At 51.8% G+C, this 12,504-nt stretch overlaps 1 protein-coding gene across 1 annotated transcript; it reads left to right on the top strand.

Annotated features, from left to right (window-relative positions):
- The first annotated feature begins 8,090 nt into the window (after nt 1-8,090).
- Nucleotides 8,091-10,578, top strand: cre-1 (carbon catabolite regulation). Its single transcript, XM_956901.3, has one exon. The coding sequence runs from the start codon at nt 8,589-8,591 to the stop codon at nt 9,879-9,881; it is 1,293 nt and encodes a 430-aa protein (XP_961994.1). The 5' UTR covers nt 8,091-8,588; the 3' UTR covers nt 9,882-10,578.
- The last annotated feature ends 1,926 nt before the right edge of the window (nt 10,579-12,504 follow it).

Genomic DNA, 12,504 nt, shown 5'->3' with positions numbered 1-12,504 from the left:
CGAACCAGAACAGATCACGACCATCTTCAGCTGATAATCCCACGATCAGTCGAAAGTATGACGTCTCTTCAAATCGACGAATCGGTATATCTGACGAAGTCCATCGCTTATCACATCAGTCCACGACAATTGTTGAGACGGTTCGGATGGTCTACCGCGACATTCAGCACCTTCTCAAAGCTGCTAGGGATGCTCAACATTGGCCCTTCCTTGGTGGGAAGTTATTCACGGGCTGGATGATTTCATCCGCATGTGAGCACCAAGACCAGACGATCCAGAACACGAGCTTTCAAAAGGCCAAGTCCCAAGACATGCAAGTCTCGTCTCAGTCTTTGGAAAATTTCGCTTTGATACGGTTTCCCGTACTGAACACCACGGAATCATGAATTGATGTCATGACCATGAATTCCTGTGGCTCTGAAAACCTAAACGAGGCTTCCCGCCCACAATGTCCGACTGTTTTCAGGAGTCTTCCCGTCTGGCTGCACTGCTTGTGCTTCATTATGCCAATCCGGCTATTGTTTTACGTGCTTTTGTCTCGTCTCGTTTGGTGACAACTAATTATTTGGCGCAATCAAGCTTCGAAAACCGTCCATGCCAACCTAGACTTGCCTAAGCCCCCTTACCTTGTAGAAGAAGAAGAAGAAGAAAAGAACGAAAGACAGAACATTCTAGCGAGCCCCCTTTGCCCTCATTTGTGACAGTAAGCCCAAAGAATGAGCTTTTCGCTCGTCACGAAGCGAAGCAAGGGCAAGTTACTCCCGTGTAGTGAACTGAAAATGACGAAGGACGACGAAGACAGATGATATTCCCCGGTTACCAGATTGACTCGGTGTCCCACTTCCCACCTCCTAACCCTCCAATTCAACCCTGGGGAGAGTGAGGCTCATCTCGTACACTACTAATATTGTGGGGTTAAGATCAGCATTATCCCTAATGGGGAAATTAAGGAGAAGTAAACTATGCTCGTAGAGGCATGGCCGTCGTATTTCTCTCCCCGTGGGGTCCGGGGAAGCCGTTCGCCCTACGGAGGAACGGTAATGGATGGTGAACACTTGAACCCTGTCCTGTCTGTTCCGGCGTGGTTTTTCTTCCTTTTCGCCTTTTCTTTTTTCTTTCTTTCTTCTTTCCTAGCCTCACCCTTTTAGATGTCTTGGCTTTCCAACACTTTTAGCGTCTTGTAACTGCGTTACACATGCAGTCGTCTGGCGCAAGTACAGAACTGCGTATGTATAATGGAGTATTACTTAGTACCGCCCGGGTGGCCAGGCCGAATCCCGAGGAACCTCGAGGGGAAAAGGGAAGGGACGACTGTGTGTAGTGTAGAGGGCTGAGAGAAGATGAGGCTCCTTGTCTGGACCCTACAGTATCTTGCAGTCTGATCCCCTTGCCCCTGACAGGGAAATTGTTGAAGAAAGATGAGTTATCTCCACATGGGATTTTGGTCTTGATGAAGAAAGGGGCATGTGACATGGGGAAGAATAGTTCAAGTTGTCCCCTTGTTGCATTAGTCGTTGGAGTGTCTCTTGATCAGCCGTTTGTTTGGACCAAAACTATGCCAAGCCTTACCCAAACGAAGCTCTAGTATCAATGATTGAACGCCATCGATTGCCGTTCTATTCCTTCGAGTGACGTTTCTCAGATTGCTATTGTTAGTCTTCTCCCTCGTTGAATGCCTGAAGCCGAGCGAAACGTTTTGTTGTTGCTTTTCGGTGTTTCTGGTATGACTGAGCCGCCGCGATGCGTAATTTGCGTCAGTCCTAGGTGTTAGGACAAGTATCATGAGCACGAGCGTCATCATTCCTTGCGCGGAAAATGTCGAGTGTCATATGAAGTTCATCACAAGACGGATAAATTCCTCCATACCGTTTTTTTTTTTCCTTCACTTACATGCCTGACGAACTTCTAACAAAGATGTGTAGCGAATGAACCAACCATCATGAGGATACGCTGTATATGAATGCGAGTTGAAGGACCCAATGTTGTTTCTGTAACATTTCACAACATAAATGCTTGATGGCTTGTTGCCAGCTGGTTTGCCTAGCTGCACTCACTGATGAGCTCACGATCCTTCTGCATTTTCGGAGCGTTCTCCCTTTGAACGTCACCGATAGGTCTGTTTGTCGGAAAGGACACCCGGGGCCCGGATCTGCGACTTCTGTCTGAATCCCAAATAGGATGCCGCGAAGCACCTGCAGTTGTGACTTGTGTGGTTCGTGCACGGGGCCCCTTCGCTATGAGGACGACGTTCAAAGGCGTTCTTGTGAGTATGGTTCCGCTTAATGTAGAAGCGAATCTAGCGAACACGGCATGCTCCAACGGCATAACGCCTCGACTCTGTTCGGAGGAGGTGAAAGCGCGAAGGTAATGTATGAGTGTGACGGGGTGCGGGATGTTTTCCTTGGCGCTAAGAACTGTGGAAATTTGCCCAGGGATGAGAAGCCGGGGGTTGACATCACCGACATCACCGGCGGCGATTACCGTTCGGAGAAAAGGGACGGAATGAATTCCATCTCTCTTCCTTTTCTGGCCTAGGGGGCACATCCCCCAACTTTCAAGCACACCGACCCCCCATCCAGCACCAGCAGAAGCTCTCAATTGAGATGTGAGAGCCTTTCTTTCATGTGATCGGAGGGGCATCATTTGTTTTTCCCCAACTCCCCCGCTCGCTCCTCAGTGTTTTTGAATTGTGCCCATCGTCAGCTGGCACGCAGCACCAAAAGGTATGAAAACAATCAACTCCTGCTCCTCAGTTATTTCCCCGGATCATCGTCGCAATCTCCTGCGTCTCCATTTGCTGGGTCCCAGATGATCACCTCACCTTGGCTTCGCATGAGGAACTCCTGACTGGAACGTGCCTGTTGCGTGCACGGGCGGCGGGATCCAATGCATGGCGGGCAAACAATTCACCCACATCTGATCCCAACCACTCGGCGGCATTGAAGGCTATTTCAGACACTTTGGAAATGTGTCAAAGTGCTCATACTCGCGGTGGTGGGCCAAGCTTTGCTCGGTGCGACTCGGCGCTTCCTGTCGTTTGATATCAACAAATTGGGGGATGACAAGGGGAGCAGCAGGAATGCACGACTGAAGCTAAAAAGCTTGTCGTGGAGAGGTGTGTCCGGGATGGTGGGTACGATAACTGGAGATAGGTAAGCTTTGGACAGCCAATTGCTCCCGACACGTGTACCGACATTGTAAAATTCATCTAGGTGGCTGTACGTACGGTACTGTACGTCAGTACAATCGAGTATCTTACCCTTGGTACCGATACGGTAAGTATGTATACTAAGTACCTTGGGCCAAAACCCGGCATGTCCCCATTGGGGGCATTACGACCGCCTGTAACAGGTGGCCCCCGCGCTCTCTTTCAGGGCTTCCTTCCCCCCAAAAGCCTGCAATAGGTAAGCCTGGGGCAGGTGAAGGTACAGTTCATTCCATGATGGCGAACGGTCCTGGAAGCGGGCAGCGCAGCGGATCCGTCGGGTAAATGCGTATCGCACGACCGGCCGTGTCGTCGCTTCCTTTCAAAGCCCTACGACAACAGCTGCTACCCCGGCGAAGCGAACCAAGGAAGGCATCCGGGACCACAGGTCTCTTTGCCAAAATGTGGCAATCGCGGAGGAGGCTCCTGACATGAAAATCCAGATTGCAGGCGAGAAAAATTTTCTTTTTGAAAAGCTTTCCACTGCAGTCGGCGAGTCTGCCTTCTACCCGAGTCGCGCCTTCCTTGCATTTTTCTCTCCCTGCGTCTGTCTTCCGTTGTCTTCTTTCTTGTTTCTTTCGCCGCTGCCGCGGAGCTTCGGGGAAACTCCAGGTATTTATTCGGCCTTTCTGTGGAGGCTTGTGGTAGGCCTTTCACGATACCGCCCCATAAGGTGCCTCGACCCCAGACTCGGTCTGGAGTCGGTCAAACAGACCAATGACTCGCGCTAGCGGTATCTTTCAAACTTGCACCTTTCCAGCCGTGGACGGAAAATGCCTCTCCGCAAATTCACCGTGACCATTCCGGGGAAGGCAGACGTTCTTGGACGGTTGCCCTTGCCATGTAAGACCGATACGGTTCCGACGGAAAGCCTACCACAGTATACCGGGAAGACGGCTGTCCGACACGGTGAAGAGAATCACTGCGACAGGTTCTGGATATCTTCAAAAGTTCGGTGAGATGATCGCTGGCTCTCCCCATGATTCAGAAGCCGAGCATCCGCTTCCCCAAAACCTGGAGTACGGGGATCCGGAGACCCCGTAGGTACACCTCTGCACGGATATGATTTGTTAGCGAGGCTTCTGGGGGTGGCAACGTCGCTCGATTCTCGCACAAGAAATGTCTGGCGTGGCCCTTCTTTAGGCCTTGTTGCTTGTAGGACCCAGGTACCCAGCTAACGTGTTATATCCATGTGGAGGTGTACTTTGCGACTCGGTCTCACCGGAGCCTCATCGTCAAGTCTGCCACAACACAACAAAGTCAAGCCTCATGCTCTTGGCTTTGCATCACATGAGTTTTCGATTCAATCTTAATGCTTGTCCACGGCCGGAATGATCATCACGACTACCGCGACCCATATGATTGTATCAGTGTTCTATGTAACTGCACATGTTGACCTGAGCCTAGTGTACAACGAGCAAAGCTTCCCAATCCGGCTAGCGTTATCTCGATGACGGAGTAAAGCTTTCCGTGTGCCTGAACCCCGTGGGGACTTGTGGATACGACTCTTTTTGTACAACCTGACAATTCAGCTTGTTGCTCGTGTCATTGCGCCAACGGCACAGAAACCGACACATAACTGAACCTACGGACCCGTGAACGGGTTTTCCAGGGCACAGACAGGAACGGGTTCAATCCGGGTCGTTGATGGTGTCTGGTGTCGGATATTGTGGTGGGTAATAGTCCGTGATGGATGGCGTGCAAATGAAATGATAACGCTTCAACATGTCGAGAGGGGAGTGTGTGACCGAAGACCCCCACGTCGTCGCTTTGTTACAGTGACAAGGCGTGGAATGGCGCGCCATCTCATCCGAAGGGTGGAAGAAACGAACGGGGGACTTTGGCCAAGCAGCAATCCCAAGATTCGGTAGCGTAGCACTTGATCGCAGGCGAGGACCCCGTGCTGTCCGTTCCCCGACTTCCAACAACCATCTGAGGCATGTGCCCGGCGACCCTGTGAAGCACCTCGCCGTCCTGTCGATAAGAAAATAGCGTTTTGGAACAACAACCTATCTCGATTTGGCCTCCAAGCCCCGGCCTAATGCTCGCCAAAGTCTCACCGAGTTAGACGAGGCTAATCTCGCTCGTTCACCTCTTTTATGGACAGCCCGGAAGGCGAAATGGCGCGCTTATCAATCGACTTTGATAGGGATTTGGAAAAGTTACCCCAGGTTTCGGCTGGAGATAAGGCTCTGGCCCCGCACCCGTCTCGGCACTCTTCTCCAGCCGGAGCTGTGTGTACTGTAGCACATCACATGGAGAGACAAAGGTGATGCTTTGAAAATTGTAGGGGAGAAACAAGCAGAACAGGGCGGACGCTCACCGTCATCGGCAGACCGTCTGATTTCTGGAGGACGTCGGGATGTCTCGGGGCCAACCACAAGGACATACAGCCCAACGAAGTGTACCTTGATGAGCAACCCCAGGCTGCGGCTAACGAAAGCGGCTGGCCTCCCCACAATCTGGGGCCCTCCACGCTTTACGCTTTGGGACTTGGGGCATGGAAGTCTTATCTCTATTGGCGCCACCCCTCGGGGCGCGCCTGTCTGCGGCCACGTCCCCACCTCTTCCCTGTCTGCTTTTTCTTTCTCTCTCTCTCTCTCTCACACACTCTCTCTGTGGCCTGTCTGCTGGGCCAGGGTCACTGCCGGAGCATGATTTCACATTTCCGTCAGGTCGGTCGTTCTGTGGAGCATCCTCCACCCAAAACATGGGGAACTGGACGAGATGAGTCTGGCACCATGATGGTTTTGTGCTAGGTGGTCGCCCTCCGAGCTTTCACAAGCAGATCCATCATGATCGAACCAGCCCCCACATGCAAAAACTCCTTCCTCGTATGGATAAAGTGGCAAACTTTAAACGCAGCTCTACGTGCCGCCAGGCGGGTTTGACGTGATTAGACTGGGCCGGGGCCCTTGAGATCTGCCGTGCCTACGGCGGAGGAGAGAGAGACGGCCGAAAACTGGCGAGAACAGTGGTCCTCATGAGAATGACGCGATTGTCTCTGTATCTGACGGTCTTGTAAGACAAGGGAGCCCAGCCAGGCAGACACACAAAAGGCTAAGGTCGCCCACCTCGTTCGACGGCTCCCGCCCAACACGTGTATGGTTTTCTCGAGAAGAAGAGGCTTTCTCGTCGTGATCGGAACAGGAAGCCCTCAGGTGTCTTGTCTTCCAAAACCGCAACCGCTGTCTTGGCCGCATCTTCTTGTGCGCCCCTCAGCATACTGGCGGGGAGTGACGAGCAGGTCGGGATTGTGATATATCGACTTTGACAGTTCTGGTCGCCCAACCTGTCGAGTGAGACCAAATGAGTTTCTCTTTGAAGTGGACGCACAAGCACAAAGAGACAAGAAGCTGAATATTGACAGGTAGCTGGGACTTGACGACGCCCAACGCCCGCTCGATAGTAATGGATCTCATTTCACGGCAATGTGAAAGCTCAGCCACGGTCCTCACCGCCCCCAAGCCCTCTCTGATCGGCCCTTGATTCGTAACGTCTCCTCCAGGCAGCTTACACCAAATGTCTTTTGGCATGATGCCGGCTTTGCCCCGGGAGAGAAGCCTCGACGTATGCCGGCCCTGACCCATTTGATGCAACGTTAGAAGTCCTTCACGTAGCCATCGATTCCATCTGTCTCGAGCTTCCAGTTTCAGGCAGAGTCAAGATGTTCCAAGCCATGCCCAGCCAGCCAGCGTGTCTTGCTGTGGGCAAAAGGGCCAAATGGAAGCTGCGCAACCTCTTACACCAGGATTGGCGCCAAGATGAAGCACCAAAACTCAAAATCTATTTCGCAAACGCCCTCTGCCTTTTTTCCACACCAACGGCAACGCAAGCCTTATCATGGGGTCAATGTCTGTTTTTTCCTGGTCGAATTTCCACTTCAACAACCCCACCGTATTCTCCGTACCCATCCAGAAATTCCCCCGCGGCTCCCCGGATCTGTTCATCAGCCGACCATGCCATCCAAGCCCCCTTTCCGATATACCGACAGGCAGACAGAGCATGATTCAAAAAGAGGAGAAGTGATCAAGGTCACAGCGGATGTGGAAGATTTTCTGGCTGTGAGCTCGGCTGCACGCCATCCAGAGATTCAGACGACTGCCTGTACCTGTACGGTTGGTCCGTGTCTAGGCGTAATATCGTGTAATTTTTGAGCAACGGAGTCTGAACCCACAACGTCAACCCACGTACTGACCCCAGCGCTACTTAGCTGCGGCACCTTCCTGGCACACCGGCCAAATTTGCAACAGCGCCCGTGGAGGTCTGGAGGGGCGGGCTGCGGGAAGTGACTTCACCCGCGGCACTCAGTGCTGCGTATTGTATTGTACACGTACGATGGCATATGTACCTGCAAGCCTGCTTCTCTATTGCATTCTCCAAGCAACCTAACTTTCCATCGAACACAATTCGATTGAAGCGTGATCGTAACTACCTAGATTTCTGTCCAAAGTGCATGAGGTTCGCATCGGGTTGTGCGTTGCCCGAAGCGGTTAGCAAGCGAGCAGTGTTGGTGCCCCTGCTGAGGGCCCCCGGGTTTCGTATTTTACAATCTTTCGCTGTATGTGAAATATTACCCCGTACGGGTACGATGATAACAGCTCAGATCCGCCTCCACTGGGCACCTGCACCTTCCAGGTTCCCCTTCTTCCCCCTGGCATCCCTCCAGGCCGGTCGCCAGTCCCTTTGAGTCTGTGCCCGTCCTCCAGGTGTTCCTGCCTCGCTGAGTCGTCGCGGCGCTACGCCCACCCGCCCACTCCACACACCCTCACTGGCCGGGCAGTCCAACTCCTGTCCACTGGCTGGCGTCCCACTGAGGTGCCCTGTCCCACTGTCCACACATGCCCGCCCGTGGCCCCATGTCAGTCCGGCTGTCAGACCGCCCATTCCCCATTTAAACCAGTGCGGCTCCCCCAAATCATCTCTTCCCGCCGTTTTTCGTCACTACTTCCCCATACCACTCAACGTTCCCCAACAATCACCCACATCGCATTCAAAAACCCGCGCCCGCCCACAGACCGGCACTTGGCCTTGGCTACCTATCAAGGAAGACAACACACCACATACGAACCAACGCCCAACAACACTTGCTCCGATCTCCACACCAACACTCTGGTCCGGTCTACAATCTCATCGTCAAAAAAAACATCTTACCTCTGGATTTCGGAGTCTTCGGCGCAGCAAACAACAAGCCCAGCAAAAACCGAGCGAGGAGGAAGTAGAGGGATTTTTTGTCAAGAACGTTTGGCGAACTTTTTCCCTTATTTCTTGTACTCCTGCAGCTGCACGCAAGCGAGCGCAACAGCTCAATCGGAAGATTACCAGCCACAATATCTCCAGGACGTTAATTGGGACATCTAGGTCCCAAGCGGAGGCGGACCACATGCAACGCGTACAGTCAGCAGTAGATTTCTCCAATCTGCTGAATCCATCCGAATCCACGGCCGAGAAGAGAGATCACAGCGGCTCCCCAAGACAACAAACCGCACAACCACAACAGCAGCAGCAACAACCACAGCCCGAAGCAGACATGGCGACAGTCGGCTTGTTGCGCCCCAACGGGCCCCTGCCCGGTGCCCAAGCTACTGAGCCCGCCAACGAGCTCCCACGGCCTTACAAGTGCCCTCTGTGCGACAAGGCTTTCCACCGCCTGGAGCATCAGACAAGACACATTCGCACCCACACAGGAGAGAAGCCGCACGCGTGCCAGTTCCCGGGGTGTAGCAAGAAGTTCTCGCGTTCGGACGAGCTGACTCGGCACTCGAGGATACACAGCAATCCTAACTCGCGGAGGGGAAACAAGGGCCAGCAGCAGCAGCAGCATCCCCTTGTCCACAACCACGGGCTGCAGCCCGACATGATGCCTCCTCCTGGCCCCAAGGCTATCCGCTCTGCTCCGCCTACTGCCATGTCCTCTCCCAACGTGTCACCCCCTCACTCTTACAGCCCTTATAACTTTGCTCCCTCGGGCCTCAACCCCTATAGCCATTCCCGTAGCTCCGCGGGAAGCCAAAGTGGTCCTGATATCTCGCTCCTCGCGAGGGCCGCCGGACAAGTTGAGCGGGACGGCGCCGCTCATCATCACTTTCAGCCACGATTCCAGTTCTACGGAAACACTCTGCATGCCGCCACGGCTTCCAGGAATCAGCTCCCTGGGCTCCAGGCCTATCACATGTCCAGGTCGCACTCCCACGAGGATCACGATGACCACTATGGCCAGTCTTACAGGCATGCCAAGAGGTCGAGGCCCAACTCGCCCAACTCGACAGCACCTTCTTCCCCGACATTCTCTCACGACTCGCTATCGCCTACTCCCGATCACACTCCACTTGCTACTCCTGCTCACTCGCCTCGTCTGCGCCCTCATCCTGGCCTTGAGCTGCCCCCTTTCAGGAACCTTTCCTTGGGCCAACAGCACACAACGCCTGCGCTGGCTCCTCTCGAGCCCGCTCTTGATGGGCAGTTCTCTCTTCCCCAGACTCCTCCCGCTGCGCCCAGGAGCAGTGGCATGTCCTTGACCGACATCATCAGCCGACCTGATGGCACTCAAAGGAAACTTCCTGTGCCCAAGGTTGCTGTCCAGGATCTGCTTGGACCAGCCGATGGGTTCAACCCAAGTGTCAGGAACTCTTCTTCTACCAGCCTCTCTGGAGCGGAGATGATGGACCGGTTGTAAAGCAACATCAGTGGACAAACTTGACTTTTGAAACTTGCTCGATAACGACGAATGATCAAAACTAGCGGGAACTAGCGGGACGATATAGAAGGGTGCAGACTTTGGCGTTCAATGGGTCGATTCCTCTCATCACACTTTGGGTTGCCACTGGTTCTTGACTAGGAGCTGGTGGTGGGGTATGGCTTGCATAGAGTGTTTTCTTGATCATTTTCATTTTTGTTTTGCTTGGTACACTCGTCTAATAACTGTCGGCCAAAAATGGGATGGATCATTTGGTTGGGCTTTTGCTAGCGGGCGAATGGCATTGGAAATCGGACAGTTGGCACAGCGAAATTCTTTTTATTTATGGACTATTGGGAACATTATAGAATCGGGGAGGCATACATTTGCTTTTGGGGTTAGGAAATCTTTCCTTTCACATCTGTGTTTCATCATATTCATTGGCGTGTTTTTTTTCTCTCTTGCGACGGGATAGATCTGGCTTTATCATATCCCATCTCCCATCTCTCCTCTGGTTATAGCAGACAGGCAGGCAAGAATACAAAAGGAGAGACGCCTCTCTTCTTCATTTTAGCATCAATCCGTTCTTCTCTTGTAGTGTAATCCTTAGCATGTCTGGTAATAAACAGCGTGATCAAAGCAAACAAGCAATACGCTTTCTTCTTTTGGAGTAATGAATCCGCATCTACTCGAACAACAGTCTTTTTTTCCAGTTGGTCGCATGAGTGATGATGTTTTGATGTCGGTTTGACCAATCCTCCCTTTTTGCTCTCGAAGCTGGTGTGTATCATAACATGATGTTCTTCCTACTCTCTTGATGCAAGGTAAACTGTCATGCCATTGCACCTCATCAGTCTGTGTACGCAACTCGAGTGTGTCTCCCGAATTGTGTCTCAGAATCATTCATCAAACTACCGGGTGTGACACAATTCAGACCGGGGTTACTGAAAAAGTTCGCGGCAGGCTGGCTGGGCGGGCAGCAACGAAATTCATTCAGCTGTGCCCATCCCTTCCACCTCCGGCTCATCATCGATCTCCTGCTACGAAGAGGGGGGTGGGTGGTGAAAGCAAAGTTAAGTCGATCATCCATCTCATCCGAAAGGTCACTTTCTGTTCAGCATATCTTTTTTTTTTTTTTTTTCTTCTTCCCTAATTTTTTTTGCTTTTTCTTACCCCATACTTCCTACCCCAACTACACTACCTTGTTTATTACTGATGAACACCACCACACCATCATCCCGCACGACCATCTCATACCAAGAAACAGGCAGTCTATACTGATGTAGTGTAGTCTACCTAGGTAAAGTGGTATTCAATATACACTACCATCTGACTCCCAATAGCTCGGCAATTGATAATGAACCATGGGACCAATACATAGGTAACTGATGGCCCCCCCTTCACCCCCACGCTACTGCGTAAGTACGGCAGGCAGTCTTGTGAGAAATGTCGTAGCCCCCAGATTTTGACTATTTGGCTTGATTGAAACAGTGAGAAAGGTTAGGTTGGTGTGGTGCAGTACACTACACACTTGGATACTCTCTCTGTCTTGTCTCTGTACAGTATAGAGAAGGGAGGCAGATAACATTGACGGCACATCATCATTCCCTTTTTCTTGACTTTTTATTTTTTATTTTTCTGGTCTGGTTTAGATGAGTTAGAAACATCATCAGGGTCGGAAATGAGTCAGCCACCTATGGTGATGGTGTTTCGGTAGCCGCTGGCTCATCTATCCATCCATCCATCCATCTCAAGTATGTGAAGGAAGGGTGTGTGTGTACATATGTGCGCAGCAGTGATCAGCCGGAAAATGTTTACGACCTGGACGCAACCCCCTAAAATATGTTAGGATACGAGTGACCAACGTCATGATAACCCGGGTGACCCGGGTGACCCGATGAGGCGTCCAGTCTTCAGCTGCGCGCGGTTTTTCTTTTTCCTTTTTTTTTTCTTCCCTTATCGATAGTTCAATCTTGGAAATCCTTGGAATTGCCTTGGGTGGGAATGTGTACCCGAAAAGCAGTTGAGGTTTGCTGATACATAGATATTGCGCAATCGATGGCTTTTTCGATGCAATGTACACGCTAGGCTTTTAAGTGACTGGCTCAAGGAAGTGAAGGGACTAACTTGACTTGGTAAGTTGGATGAATGGATCTTAACAAGTTTTCACAGTGGCTTTCTGAATCACACTATACTGTGAACCCAAGCACTGCGCGCGGAAACATCCCGCGCCTCACGAAGCTGACGACGACGACGGCGAGGCCGGGAACGACGCCAATGACCACGGCAGAACGAAAAAAAAAAAAAAAAAAAAAAAAAAGAATGAAAAAAAAGATGAACTCAACAAAATTCGTGCCGTACTTTGATCGGTTATCCCTGTGGGGATTTGTGCGAGATATGGCCTGGTGAGTAAGAGGGCGAGGCGCAGCTTTCGCGGCAGTACGTAAAGCTGTGGTTCTCGTTTGTGGTTCGGAGTCATTGGGCCCTCCTTGGCATGACGACCTCCAAACGTGGAAAATGGTGACAATGCCGAGGACTAGTAATACGGGGGTCCCGAATGAGAACACCACCATCTCAGCCTTCAACACTTTCTTGGAAATGGTGTCCTCGTTTCCTAAAACAA

This window comes from Neurospora crassa, linkage group IV (assembly GCF_000182925.2).
Source record: "Neurospora crassa OR74A linkage group IV, whole genome shotgun sequence".
In the NCBI taxonomy this organism is placed as follows: domain Eukaryota; kingdom Fungi; phylum Ascomycota; class Sordariomycetes; order Sordariales; family Sordariaceae; genus Neurospora; species Neurospora crassa.
This window is presented reverse-complemented; position numbering and strand designations above follow the sequence as displayed.